Consider the following 15,085-nt stretch of genomic DNA (forward strand, 5'->3'; position numbering starts at 1 on the left):
TTCATATACACAGAATAAAATAAATAAACCTATAACCTCTTGGAACATCTTTAAGAGACTGTCTTGACTGTGTTAATATAAATTAGAAGATAAACCTTAACTATGAGTGGAGCCGTTCCCCAGGCAGAACAGCCTAGACAGTATAAAACAGAGCTGGCAAACTGGGCACCAATGTTAATTATTAATCCATTGCTCTCTGGTCTTGACTGTGGTTGTGAGAGGACCAGTTCACTCTAGCCCCTGTTTCTGGGGTGCCCTGCCATGATGAACTGGAACTGTGAGACAAAGCCTGGAGTCACTGGAACAAGACCTTCAGCCTCTCTACATCTCAAGCTCCTGGCGGGGAGGAGGTGGCCTGAGAGGACTCTAAGCTGGTGATAACCCAGCCCACAGCCACATCACCTTCATGGAAACAGACACCGGCGCTCTCCCCTTTATGGTGCTGGAGGCAGACGGTTTTTATAGAAGCCTCGGCTCTTGGCATTGTCTGCAGGGTCTGCGGTGTGCTGAGGAAGGGCCCCACATGTGAACATGGAAGGCTTCATCTGAGCTAAGAAGACAAAGTGTTGGCTTCCATCAGCTTAGGTTACAGCAAATCCATGCAGGCCAGTTCAACAGGCAAAATACTGCTGCATGGAAGACTGGAACATTAATTTCAACCATGCAGAGAAATACAGTACTAGTTTAAGTTGTATCCCTTGAAAACTGGTAATGAGGAAACCTGCTGTGACTGTAACAGTTAATAAATCTCTCAATTAGCTCTATTATGCTGCAAATATTTTATACAAATGAAAACCAGTGCTTTCTTCTACTTGTGAAATACACCACACCCTTTGATGCCCAAAAATTAAATAAATAAAATCTAAAAATTTAACAAGTTAAACCATAAACCAGGAGAAAGTACATATAAATTCTTCTATCCATTCACCAGGCTATAGTGGTGAATACACCTTTCATCCCAGCACTTGGGAGATAGAGGCGGGTGGATCTCTCTGAGTTCAAGGCTAGCCTGGTCTACAGAGTGAGTTCCAGGACAGTCAGAGCTACACAGAGAAAGCCTGTCTTGGAAAAAAAATTCTTCCATTTTAATAAAATGACAACTCAATCTTGTAAAATGAGCAAGTGACCCTGACACTTCAAAGATAATGTACAAAAGGCAACTATGTGCATAAGACAAATAACATGATTATTAGATATATTCTTCAGGATAAAAATCAAATGACATAATACTAAACAGAAGTGCAGACATGGAGGTGTCTGCCCAAACCTCCCAGAAACAATGTAGGGAATAAAACAGGAGAGATAAATGGGAGGGGTTAGTGACACCTACAATCAATGAATGGCTAGCGTCAACCTTCTGTCTTTATTATTTTATGTGTATAGGTAAATGCTTGCATGTACATATGTGGCCTGGTGTCTGCAGAGGCCAGGAGGGGACGTCAGGTCCCCTGCAGCTGGAGTTACAGATGTTATGAGTCACCACGTGCTGGGACTGAACCTGGGTCCTCCACAGGAGCTGTCGATGACGGCGCGACTTCTCCAGCTCCAGGTTAGTCAACTTTCCCGTCAGGTCTAAGTGAACACACTGAGCTCAAAAGCATATTTTTGGTATAATTCTATCCCTGACCTCCAGCACCTTACCTGGTTTAATTTTTCAGTGTGGTTCAGCCTTGAAGTCTCCACTGTGTTGAGTGTGGGCATCTTCTCCATGCTCAATACTGGCTTTAGTGATTCCATATTTGAAGTGCGTTGGGAAAAGCGAGTCTTCGTTACTGGGAATCCAGTAGAATAATATGACCCCTGTTGCTTCATTCTAAACGGCTGAGTAAAAATTTTACCTTTTATGAAGAAAAGAAAAAACAGTGACTAGCAATTTCCCAGAGATTTTTAGAGAAAAAGACTGTGAGCTAACAGCCTCAACTTAGAAGAAAAATTAAGGGAAAAAAATGTATACAGCCAATAAAACTTACTATATAAGTGATTGATTTAAAAAAAAATACTAAGAAACTATGTTCCTGAAAAGATTGCTACTCTCTAAAACTCCATGTTAGGTCTCCTGAATATGACTGAGAAGTAGCATTTTATAGGAAAAAAAACCCTTTAAAACTGTATTTCGGGCTGGAGAGATGGCTCAGAGGTTAAGAGCACTGGCTGCTCTTCAAGAGATCCTGAGTTCAATTCCCAACAACCACATGGTGGCTCACAACCATCCATAATGAGACCTCTTCTGGCCTGCAGACATACGTGCAGGCAGAACACTATACATAATAAAATCTTTTAAAAATAAACAAACAAACTGTACTTCATTTCAAAGAGCTAACAGTATCCAACTAAGAAGTTTGCATAGAACTATGCTTCTCATGGTGGTTGGGAGGTGAAAACGCTGTAAGGTTATGGGATTCCTACAATTTAAATTCTCATAAATATCGGGGAGTGTATTCTGTAGCACAGCATGTATCCCTGAAAAGCATCACAGCTTAGTCCATTCTTTACCCCAATATCAAGTTTACCAAATACACCAGTTACTCCTGAGATATCTGATATCATGGAGATGAGCCATGGATGGAAAACATGAACAAGCCAGTCACCAGGAAGGAAGATCTACTTCAGGAAATGTGTGCAAACTGCTTTACATACTTTTTTGTCTGTTTCCTTCCAGTGCTGAAGAACAAACCCAGGGTCTTGTACATGCTAGGTAAGTGCTCTACCACCAAGTTAAACACCCAACCCTTGTTAAGTTTAATGGCACAGCTGAGTTTTCCTAAATCTGAGCCCCTGAATTACACTGATAAGGTTGACATGCATACCCCCAAGAGTTCCAGGACAGGCAGAGCTAGCACACACCCCCAACACAGTTCCAGGACAGGCAGAGCAAGCTAGCACACCCCTGCCCAAGAGTTCCAGGACAGGCAGAGCGAGCTAGCACACCCCTGCCCAAGAGTTCCAGGACAGGCAGAGCGAGCTAGCACATACCCCCAAGAGTTCCAGGACAGGCAGAGCGAGCTAGCACATACCCCCAAGAGTTCCAGGACAGGCAGAGCGAGCTAGCACATACCCCCAACAGTTCCAGGACAGGCAGAACGAGCTAGCACACACCCCCAACAGTTCCAGGACAGGCAGAGCGAGCTAGCACACCCCTGCCCAAGAGTTCCAGGACAGGCAGAGTGAGCTAGCACATACCCCCAAGAGTTCCAGGACAGGCAGAGTGAGCTAGCACACACCCCCAAGAGTTCCAGGACAGGCAGAGTGAGCTAGCACACACCCCCAACACAGTTCCAAGACAGTCTATCACCCACCAGTTTAAACACTGCTTTGTAAATTCCTGAGTCTCATGACTCACTTACTTTGATCTAAATGCAGACATTGGGGAAAGGGTCAGTGAAACAGGCATGAAATTCTCTGCACTAGGCTCCCTTCCCTGAGCAGTGTATGTTCTAAGGTCTAGAGTGATCACATCACCCTTGAGCCTCACCTACCGCGTAGTATAAACTTATTAAACAGCAGGCTCTCTACAGACCTTGTCTCATGGAAGGTCCTCAGTACAAAACTCTGAATCCCATGTATTACATGTACTTTGGAGATCTGGAGATCAAGGCTTATGCAGATGAGCTAATCTGCCAACCATTATTCAACTTGCAAGTGAAACACCGATTTTAACTTTAACTCATGAAGTTTAACCCTTCAATTCCTTTTCTATACATGTCAGGATTGCTCTAACATGTACTCATCCACAGAACAATCATTTCTAAGAAACATTTCATGTGTATGGGTATTTGGCCTGCAAGTATGTCTGAGTGACACATGCATGGCTGATGCCCACAGAGGCCAGAAAGGGGGGTGAGATGGTCTGTACCCCAAGTTAGACAACTGTAAGTGCACAGTGCTGAATGTTGGACCTCTGGAAGAGCAGCCAGCACTCTTATCTGCTGAGCCATCTCTCTAGCCCCACAATTTTTCTAATTTCATTTTTTATAATTTTATAGATAAATAAATACTGTATATCATTTCCACTTTCCTTCTCCCCTCTAATCTCCCCGCCTCGCCCCACACACGTATGTATATGAACACAGCCTGCTGAGTTCACTTGGTATTGCTCACATATAGATATATTTAGGACTGACTGCTTGGGATTAGAAAAATCCATCATAAACTGGGCAGTGGTGGCACACATCTCTAATCCCAGCACTCCGGAGGCAGAGGCGTGTGGGTCTCTGTGAGGCAGAAGCCAGCCTGGTCTGCAGAGCAAGTTCCAGGTCAGACAGAGCTGCTACAGAGAAACCCTGTCTCAAAAAAAAAAAAAAAAAAAAAAAAAAAAAAAAAGCAAAAAGGGAACCCATCATATGGCTTGTCTCTGGATAAGACTGATTCTCTCTCTGCAGCTGTTAACTGCCTGTAGCTCTTCATCCTGGGGTGGAACCTTCTGAGGTGTTCCCCATCACACTGAGGTGTCAACTGCTGCTGACTTGTGCGGGTCTTTCTCAAGTGACCATATTTTTGAAAGTGCATGGGCATGACCCAAGGTTAACGCCACCCCGCCGAGCTTACCTGCTGGCCAGCCTCTCTGCTTTTCCCCTGGTGCACTCTTTTTTAGTGTCAGCAAGGAGCCAGCTCTGGTCTGCTCTACAGAAATGACATCCGAAGCAGCACTGAGCACTTCAAACATGGAGAGGAATCCGTACTGCATATACTGAAACGATCGTCCAAAGCGCCTGGCAAACGCTTTCTCAAAGTCAGAAAGGAGCACAGGAGAAAACGCCAGAAGGTCTTTCAACTCACTCTTCACAAAGGCTGGGAGTATAGGCGGCACCCTTCCCCGGTAAGGCACCCGGCCAGAGCAAACGCTGGTTCTTCCCTTCTGTATGGAGTTTCGGACCTTATGGCTTCTCCTCTGCTTTGCAACTAAACTTGCTATTCCTTTGGTGGATTCATCTGGAATGGCTAAGGAGACAAGGGGGGAAAAGTCACTTTCAGGTAAAAGCCACACTCCACTTCTTTGTAACTGCAATTGTGCAGGCAGTTTTCTCTCTCCAAGGAGCCGTCTATGTAGGCAGCATAACACCAGGCTCCTGGCTCCACCATTTTCTCATTCTGACCAACAGTTTCCTAACTCCTCTACCAGAAGACGCAAAGAGCCTACTGTCTGATTACTGTTGACACCTGGAAGTTGAGACTATTAATGAAGACCAAACTTGCCTACAATGACATTTTTGTGCTTCATAAAATTTAAACTGAGTTTTAGGAATTTCAAAACCAGTGATCTGGTTCAAATATAGTTTTGTGACTATTCATTTTTCTGGAGCATGGAAATTTGGGGGTGGGGTGGTGTTTTGCTCTTCTCTTTGCCCATAACCTCAAACATGCTAAAGACCACCATCCTTTGACATCCGCCACCCTGAAATATAGGATTAACTGTACAGTTAGAACAACTCTATACTGAATAATATCTTTTAATTACAAAGCTTATAGACCTTCCAAAATCTTAAACGTACCTTTCAGTATTACGGTACCATCCCCACAGGGGCAGACACAAACCACATCAGGCATATCCAACACCAGCTCCATAGTGGACCGATATCCAAGGATTCGGAGTGGTAGATGGTTTCCAACCATCAAAAGGTACTCCTTCTCCAACTGTTGTGGGGTCAGACCATCTTTAGTAGAAATAAGGAGTGACCTTATCTCTTTCCTCAGACAGTCCTGAATACGCTCTTGTTCAGACATTGTGCTAGAGCATTTAAGGAGGAAAAATAAAAGCTTTTGAGAGAAAGTGGTCAAACCCATGGCAGAAAAACAAACAAACAAAAAGGCCCTTTAACAACCAGCCTGAAAATATATTTTTTAAAAAATCAGTTGTAAAATTTATAGATCATAAGACTGAGGCAGTACCGTTAAGAGTTTTCATGAACCCTTCTGCCACACTCTCTACAAACCCCAAAGCCCAGCTTTTATGGAGGAAGACGCCTTCCCAATCATTTGATTGCCAATGGCTGGCGTGAAGTCGCAGCTGGGCCAGGTTGATTACAGTGCTTGCTCAAGGACGTCTCAAGCTCGCTAAGGAGTGCCATTTCCCACTGCAACTCAGTATGGGCTGGAATCTCTCGCCACTCTTTGGGAACCAAGAGTATTAGGCAGCGATGCAGGAGCGAGCGGAAGATGCAGGAGCCAGCCGCAGGCCATCCCCTTTCACGTGGCTCTACTCGAGCGGCCGCCGTCCCGCACCTCCCCAGCTGGTCCTCCTGCCTGCCCCCTCCGCCTTCCCGTGACCCGAGACGGGAAGGCGTGCGGAGGGCGGCGGTAGCGCATCCCTCATCCCTCTGCGGCCCGCCACTACCTGTCTGCCGCTCGCCCGCACCCGCGCTGCCGTTGCGCGCTGCCCAAGTCCGGGCTGCTCCGGGAGGGCCGCGGAGGAGCAGAGCCCGCCAGGGTGTCGCGCGCCTGCGCACCACAGGCCGTCGGACCCCCCGAGCGCCGCGTTCCACGCGAGAGGGCGCGGCCGGTGTGACGGTTAGCGCAGACCGGCGTGCGGGTGTGGCCGTGGCCTCTCTCACCCTGCGGGGTGGTGCTGCCCGCCCACCTCCTATGAAGCCGTGGGAAGACGCAGGTGTGGCCGCTGCACCGCCCCAGCCCCGTGCGCGGCGGGGTCGTCCTGCCAGCGGGCACCTGCGGGAGGCAGGAACCGCTGCAGTGGTTGATTTGGCTAAGCCGAGACAGGTGGCCCTCCATCCCGCCTCATCAAACCTGAAGATGTGCTTGGTCCTTAGGTCTGCGAGTATTTGACGGAAAATTAAGTAAGAGATTAAGTAAGAGCGAGTCTGGTTCTGGCTTGAAAATCGCTGCTGAGCTGGATGCGACCTTGACTCCTAGAAGACGGAAAAGGATGAGTGGGCGGGCCTTTGGAATGAAGGACGTTCCCGGTGCAATGGAAATAAGAGAACTGGGAGGCTAAAGAAGATAGATTTGTTAGATTTGTAGAATAAGCCAAATTGACGGACTCAAAAAAAAATAAAAACCCTAGCAAGTAGCCCGGCGTAGTGGTTGGTGGTGCTTACCTTTAATCCCAGCACAGGCAGACACAGGTGAATCTCTGTGAGTTCGAGGCCAGCCTGGTCTACAGAGCTAGTTCCAGGACAGCCAGGACTGTTAATTAGAGAAACCCTGTCTGGAAAAACCAGAAACCAAAGCAACAAAAAACAAACCCAAAAAACTAGCAACGTAGGGTATGAATACCTTTCCCATAACAATATGCAACCGTAAATGGACAAACTAAAAGAGTCAAAGAATTCAAATTAAGAGACCAGAAGCTGGGTGAAGTGATGCACACCTAGCACTTGGGCGATGGAGAGAAGAAAAATCCCAGTTGGAGACCGGCTTGGTTGTATAGAAGGAGTGTGATAGGGAAGTATACACACACACCTTCTGCCCGAAGTTCCTAAGTGATTATTCCAAGAGAACAAAATGTGCCATCAATGAATGAGGAATATTAAAGAATCTCTTAAAAACAAAGTAGGAAAGATTTATATATTTGGTTGACAGTAGAGGAGTTGCTGATTAGTAAATTAACAGAAAATTCTGAGATGAAAAATGGACCCTAACTGGGCAGTAATGATGCATACCTTTAATCCCAGCACTCAGGAGGCAGGGGCAGGCGGATCTCTGTGAGTTCGAGGTCAGCCTGGTCTACTGGAGATAGTTCCAGGACAGCCAGGGCCGTTACGCAGAGAAACCCTGTCTCAAAAAAACCTAAAGAAAAAAATGGATATAAATATTGCAACATTTCCAGACGAGTCTTAGAAGGAACATATCTTCATTTTATTAATTTTTTTTTTGATTTTCGAGACTGGGTTTCTCTATAGCTTTTTGGTTCCTGTCCTGGAACTAGCTCTTGTAGACCAGGCTGGCCTCGAACACACAGAGATCCTCCTGCCTCTGCCTCCCGAGTGCTGGGATTAAAGGCGTGCGCCACCACCACCCGGCCATATCTTCATATTTTAAGGGCCCATCAAGTCCTCAGAATAACAAAAATATCTCTTCTTAGACAAAGCCTAGGAGAAAAAGAATCGAGATTTTAGGTAGAAACAGCTGTAAGAAAATGGAAATTAGACTGCTTACAGCTATAAGTCAATGGAAATTAGACTGCCATTCAAGCAAAATCTACCCACCTTTACCTTGGCTAATCAACATTAAGAATGAAACTAAAATGTTTTCATAAAAGATTCAGAAAATAACTCACTGAATGACTCCTAAAATGATCAATGAATGAAGATGGACGCTTAAAAGAAATCCCACACTAGCTCAGAGTATAATAGATGGTTATTTATTTAGGGGCACACTCACAGATTACAGTCCTCTGCTCGAACGGGGAACAGCAACCGAATCCCACAGCTCGAAGAGAGGCCAGATGTGTGCTTTACATCGGCATTTATAGTATAAGAGGCCATGCCCAAGTGGGTGGGTAACTTAAAGGCTGCTGGCTGTAGGAATTCCTGCAGCAACCCCCCCCTTTTGTTTAAATAAAGTTCTAAGCCTAATACAAAATTATATACAATAAGAACAAATATCAGGTATAAAAATTAGAATTACAACAGCATAAACAATATCAAGCAAGAAACATGTGATAAATGTTTCAATAATTATCCTATTCTAAGGGGTTTACATCTTGTATAATAAATAACTTGGCCAAGTCACAAGAGGAAAGTAACAACAACTATCTAGTCTTCAACCCCATCAAAGACCCAAGAAGGGAAATAATACTACTTGAGTAATCAGGAAGAGCAATCAAGCAACTCCAAAAATGTGCAACAAATGACAGAGACAACTGGCTACCTAGGCAATCACCCAAAGTCTTATTTGCAACATTGGAGCAACCAACTTTGGCTAAGGCCTAGAGTAACTGACAGACCATTTTCAGAGGCAGGAAAATTTTCAAAACCATCTTACCCTGTCTTGGCAAGATTTGACAGTCTTTTTTTCTTGTATCCTGCTTGCCCTGTCCAGACATCGTGCATTTTGTCAGTGGTCGATGCATGGGCAGTTCCTTGCCCAAAGGCCAGTTTTGCCAAGAAGAAAACAAGCTCCAAGTGGCGTGTCTTTGGTGCTCAACACTCTCCTGGGAATAGACGGGTGCTGCCAGGAGCAATCATGTCTCACGTCAACAGAATCCTAAGTTAAGTGCCATATTCTCCAGCTCTCTGAAGATTACCTATCTATGCAGAATACAATCTTTGTATCTAAAGAACATGATTAGCATAACTATAAGTATGACAAACATGAATGACTATTGACCTATAATTCTTAATACCTATATAACTTAAAGACTAGGACTTCATATTAGAATATTAAACAATCTTTAAACAACCGTGAAACAAATGAGGACAATGACCTCAAAATGTAAACAATGTATAATTTAAGTTTGTATCAATATACAAGAATATACACCAATATAAATAATAGCTCACAAGTATTCACTCCATTACTCACTATTATTATTATTAGTTCACACTAATCTATTATCCCATCCAATTTCTCCCATTTTTTTCCAAAGAGATCCCTGAGCTTATATAATTTTCCCCCCACCAACCCCTAAGTGATGTCCCTAACCCTGAGGACAAACTTTGTTGGGAGAGGGGACATTGTCTTCTAGAATTACTTCCAGTTGTCTTGGGGGAGACTGGGTGCTGGAACAGCAAGCTCACTCGGGAACCTTCTCCTAGGTAGTAGCTGCACGGGTCCCTCAGGTCCTGCCACCTGCACTGCATCTTGGGTGTACAGAGCCAGAGACCACTGCCTCCTTGAAAAGCTCTGCTCCAGCCACCTTCTGGCCTGAGCCTTGCTTGCTCTGGGTCCAGACTAGTGCAGGGAGCCGAGCGGGACTCTGGAAAGAAGGCTCGCCACTCTGGAACCAAGGAAGGGGCCAGGGCTCCCTCTGCTCTTCAGACCAACGGTCTTCAGCAAACAATCATTTAGGGTACTACTTCCTGCAGTTAGTTGGGTGAAGTATCGTTTGGGGTACTCACAGCGACACTTCAGAGGGTTTCGGTGAATCAAACCACGTTAGCCTGGAATAAATCCACAGGTTCTCACCCTCTGTGGAGACAAAAGCAGAACCTCTTTTCCAAGCAACAAATCCTTATATCCACATCCCAGAGTCAAGATACCTTTCTCTGCAGTTCCCAGAATCAAATGTCTTTCTTCAGTCAAGAACAGAAAAGACAACCCAGTAACACACCATCCTTTTGTGACTTATAATCTGTCTACACTCTCTCTCTTTAAAGACTTGCTCAAACACACATAACACACATACCCATCTTTAATCCACTCTCACCATTCCAGAGGGCAATCTCCCTGAGGGCCTCCATTTGTAAAACTCCACTGGTTCCATTCCTGTGCTCTACTGGCTACACTCTATGGGAACTAGGCTGAAAATTTAAAAACATACACACAGAGACAGAGACAGACAGACAGAATGGGCCACGGGGATATCCTTGAGACAAGAGTGTCAAGCATGCCTCTTTTCTATATAATTATGGGTGATTTCTCAGGGATCCATAGTTCCTGATCTTGCTGTACTACATGCTATATGGTACTATGCCTATAGTGCCTGTGCCACTACAGGTCAGTACGCTAGCCGGGAACTATGCCGGGGACTTCAAAACATACAAAGACACACGAACAGAGAGACAGAGACAAGAGTGCCAAATTTATTGTGCTCAGGGGAAGTTTATATAGGGCTCTGGCCACGCCCCAGCTCTCAGGGTCTTTCAGTGGCAGACCCCCCCAGCCTGCCATCAAGGTCTCATGCTCAGAGGAGCTGCGGCCTGCTCAGAGCAGAGGGAAGCAAGTAGTTTTGCTCAGAGCAGCTGCAAGCACAGGGAAAACAAGCAGCTCACAGGGAACTCAGGGTCCGGGGGTCCACAGCCCCTAAAAGCTCCCAACAGTAACATCTGCAGTCAAGAGTGTAGAGAGAATTAAACACATGCAGGTCTAGTGATCAACTAAGTTTCTTTATTCTCACATGGTCCAGGGCTCAAGCCCAGAGGTTGGTGGCATTCACATTCAGGATGGGGCATGCCAGCTCAATTAGCCAAAGTGAGAATGTCTCCTACAGGAACACTGAGTCTCCTACAGGCATTTCCACAGGCCAACCTGATCTAGACACTCTTTCGTTGATTCTCTACGTGTTGAGCTGACAAACTAATCATAACAGGTAGCAAAACCAAAATGTGATTGAATTTTTAAAAGGTTACTGGACGGAAGAGCTGGAAGACAGCATGGGCAGGCTGCAGTTGCTTCATTGGTAAGAGCTATAGCTGGGAACAGCATAGGGACCACCTCACTGGGGTCTTTCCTTTATGACGATGCCTCTGCAGAGCTCCAGGGATACTGCTTTCAATGTACCTTTTCCCACAACACTTTGTTCCCTATCACAAAAGTACCTTACTCCGTGACTGAAAATGCCGTTGTAGGAACTCTACCCACTGCTAAAATTGCTATTCCAACAATTTACCTGGCAACTAAGACTCATAACTAGACGATAAATTCAGTCCCACTATGCCTATGAAAGGTGAACCTGGACCAAGATGCCATTTATCGCCTAAGCCACATGACCTTAAGATAGTGACGGCACACAATGAATAAAATGATCAGTTTTGGAGCTGGCAAATGGTGGTCACTGAAAAGTTTGGGTATTTTCTCTTCCCTATAATATCCATAAGAGCTCCTGAGATCTTTGAGGAAACCTGAGATGAATGTTTGCCATGGCTGAATAACAAAACTTTTCTTGGGGAGATGTAGCACACACATCTACTCACCCCAGATAGGAAGCCCACGACAGACCAAAGTACAAATACCACCAAAGACCAGCTTGGTGAACCAAAGAGTTCTATTGGGGTTTTGTACAGAAATGTGGATGAGGGGTCACTTAGAGAGGCAGGAGCGACTCTAAGGACGGCTGCGTAACCAAAGCCTATCCCAACATGAGTGACAGCTCGCAAAAGCTGGGAGCCTGGAACACACCGCACAATCTGTAGGCTGCTCAACAAGTGAGAGTGTCCTTTCCAAGGGACTCAGTTGGTCTAAACCTTTCGCAGGCAGCTTTGCTGGTTTCTGCTTCTTCCAGGAAGCTGCTCTGGTTTCAGGGTCTTCTTTGCAGCTTGGCTTAGTAAGATCAGAGAGGGATTTTCAACCTTTATTGATACCCTGGAGGGGGGGAGGATCCTGACGAATCTGGTCAGTTTCGGGGACTTCCTGGAAGCTATATGGGTTGTTTACCTTCCTGTCTGAAGAGCTTCCCTTCAGGCTGGAGTGTTTCAATCTTGAAGGAATTAATTTTAAGGCTGTGGATCTGGAACCTGGAGTTGGTGCTCAAAATAGGGTAATAAGTCTTGTCTTTGTGGGATGTGGGAAGTCTTTGCTGTCGAAACATAGAGCCTGTGTTTTGCCAGTTTTTGTTGCTACACACACACACACACACACACACACACACACACACACACACACACGAGTGTAATTGAGTTGTTTGAGGAGTTCATCTATCACCAGAGAACCAGAGAAATGTGCACGTCGGGCCTCCACTTGCTCCCCTCTGTCTGTTATGAAGACCATAGCCTACCTGCTGTCTGCTAATAACTGCCTCACCTGGTCTCCCAGCACCGCTTCCAAGCTGGCAGTAAATTTCAATTGCAGCTGCTCCTACAAGCATTCTTGCCTTGGGAAAGTCAGGAAAAGATAGGGAAGCTTTTTGACAGTGTTGGCAGCTGACCCGCTGGGCAAGCACAGCACTGGGAGCTACAGTCTCAGCCTTAGCAGAGCTTTTTAAGAGCATGGTGAAGGTGTGGTGATTTGGAAGGTCAGGAAGGAATCAATACATTATTCCTGCCCCCCCTCCACCCCTAGTCTTTTTTAACATTAAGGCCCAGTTTGGGCCGTTTGATACAAATTCAAGTCTGTTGCCCTAGAAATGACTCCAAACCTTTGACTCCAGCTTAGACATCTTTTTTTTTTCAGCTTAGACATCTTAATCTACCATTTCACCACTACTTGAGAATGACTGTGTTCTAACCCCATTAAAAATGTAAGTTTTCGTATATAAACCTCCTCAGCCCCAGTCCAGGCCTCTGCATTAACCTCCCCATGTCTTTCCTTCAGGCGTGTGTGTGTGTGTGTGTGTGTGTGTGTGTGTGTGTGTGTGGTCCCTTCCCCTTTATTCTATCCCCATAGCATCTGTTGGACCACGATTTTGCTCTTTGGCTATCCTTGAACAATTCTGCTTCCATCTCTTTATAGACTCCTATAACATAAAATTATGCTATGATTTTTATCTTACATAGAGAGGGAGAGCAAGCTGAGGAGGGGGGGAAACTTCCCTTGACCTACATCCCTCTCTTGCGTCTCCTTCTCAGCCAACTCCTTGAATAAACAGTCCACATTAGATTTTTTTTCTGCCTTTTCTTCCACTGTTCACCACTCAGTATAAAGAATCCTGTCTTTTGCTGACCGAGGGACACGTTAAAGATGTAGAGCCTCAGGCTCTAACCCAGCTGCACCGAATCAAAAGGAGGAAGCTGATTTCAGCAGTGATGTAACGATCCCTGCTCTAGGAGGTGGGTCTGCCAGAGAGTACTGGTGGTGCCTGCCTTTAAATCTCAGCACTCAGGAGGCAGAGGCAGGAGGCTGTCTGGGTTCGAAGTCAGCCTGGTGTATAGCATGCGTTCCAGGACAGCCAGGGCTACACAGAGAAACCCTGTCTCAAAAAACTAAAAATAAATAAAATAAAATTGCTCAGTTTAATAAATCTCCTCTTGTCCTTTGTTAAGTTCCATAACCTCAAGAGACTGCCAGGTACTTATATCACTTTACATATAGATACAGAATATCAGCTGGTCATCTTCCACCAGAAATATTTCCTAAATCTACACCATCCCCATCCCAAAGCCTTGGATCACTACCCTGGACACTGCTGTTCTCCCAGAGTTGGTCAATCTGACTTCTGAAAATTGAAAAAGTCAAATTTAACACATCTTCGTAGCTGCCAGGTCCCAAACGGTATTTGAACTTTTATCTGATGACAATAAATTCTGTTTATGTTCCATAAAATAATCTGGTTGGATATATGTCCACCCCTTCTTTTCTTTGAAGGCACTAAATGGGAGTAAGTATAACACCTTACAATCTTTCCAGCTCTTTCAATTTGCACTCAAGTCAACAATGAGTTCCTCCTCCTTCTAGCTGCCCCATTTCTATAGACGTCAGTCTCACCAAAGAAGGAGTAAAGTATTCAAGTCTTATGACTATGTAGACTAGTGTCAACAAAGGCATGAGCAGCATTTTCAATTAAGAAGGAATCTGAAGGAAAAGACCAGCATCGGTGTAATCATAGAGGAGGCTGGCCAACAGTGCTCACTGCTGACTCTGCTCTGCCTCCCCAACTCCTCCACCTCCAGAATGCTAAGTTGGCCGTTTTATCAGGGACCATCATGCCTTTTTTCCCCAGATACTTTCACCCATTCGTCACCCCAGCCAACTAGAAAATAGGTGCTTATATTGCTTTCAAAGTGGACAAGAAATTCATAGTGCTTTTCTCTGTGAATCAAAGGCAACTTCAGAATTTTTCTCACTGTGCTGTTCTAGGCAGGAAGTATTCAATGAGCCAGAGTTTTGAAATATTTGCCCTCTCTTACAGCTCACAAGAATCATTGTCAAGGGTTGGATAGGTGTTAAGCAGTTAAGTGCATGGCTGTTGTCCCAGAGGACCCAGGTTCGATTCCTGGCATCCACATGGCAGTGCAGAGTTGTCTATAACTTCTGTTCCAGGGGATCTATTGCCCTTTTCTGGCCTCTACAGGTGTCAGGCATACCCAGGGTACACAGACATACATGCAATCAAAACATCTGTACATAAAATAATTTTTGAAATATTTCAAAAAATTAGGGTCAGGGTTTAGTTTAATTTCAAGTTACTTCGTTACTAAATATTTATTGTATTCCCGTGGCTATCTGAAACACATGAAAAAACCCAATAGTTTTCAAGGTTAATTTATTTCAAGTTCTCATTACTGGAGTTTTTTATTTGTTTATTTTGGTTTTTTGA

At 45.0% G+C, this 15,085-nt stretch overlaps 1 protein-coding gene across 2 annotated transcripts in view; it reads right to left on the reverse strand.

The window, feature by feature from the left end:
• Tdrd5 (tudor domain containing 5) overlaps positions 1 to 6,541 on the reverse strand; it is a 55,980-nt gene extending 49,439 nt beyond the window's left edge. Inside the window, exons 1-4 of one of the 2 annotated variants that reach the window (XM_075988316.1) lie at positions 6,332 to 6,541; positions 5,490 to 5,725; positions 4,546 to 4,938; positions 1,642 to 1,838 (exon numbers count right to left, since the gene is read on the reverse strand). In XM_075988316.1, coding sequence (XP_075844431.1) covers positions 1,642 to 1,838; positions 4,546 to 4,938; positions 5,490 to 5,721 — 822 coding nt within the window. In that variant the 5' untranslated portion in view covers positions 5,722 to 5,725; positions 6,332 to 6,541. The remainder of the gene's footprint in view (positions 1 to 1,641; positions 1,839 to 4,545; positions 4,939 to 5,489; positions 5,726 to 6,331) is intronic. The other variant, XM_075988315.1, reaches the window with a different exon arrangement.
• Between the last annotated feature and the right edge of the window lie 8,544 nt (positions 6,542 to 15,085).

Source organism: Microtus pennsylvanicus, chromosome 10 (assembly GCF_037038515.1).
Source record: "Microtus pennsylvanicus isolate mMicPen1 chromosome 10, mMicPen1.hap1, whole genome shotgun sequence".
Lineage (NCBI taxonomy): Eukaryota > Metazoa > Chordata > Mammalia > Rodentia > Cricetidae > Microtus > Microtus pennsylvanicus.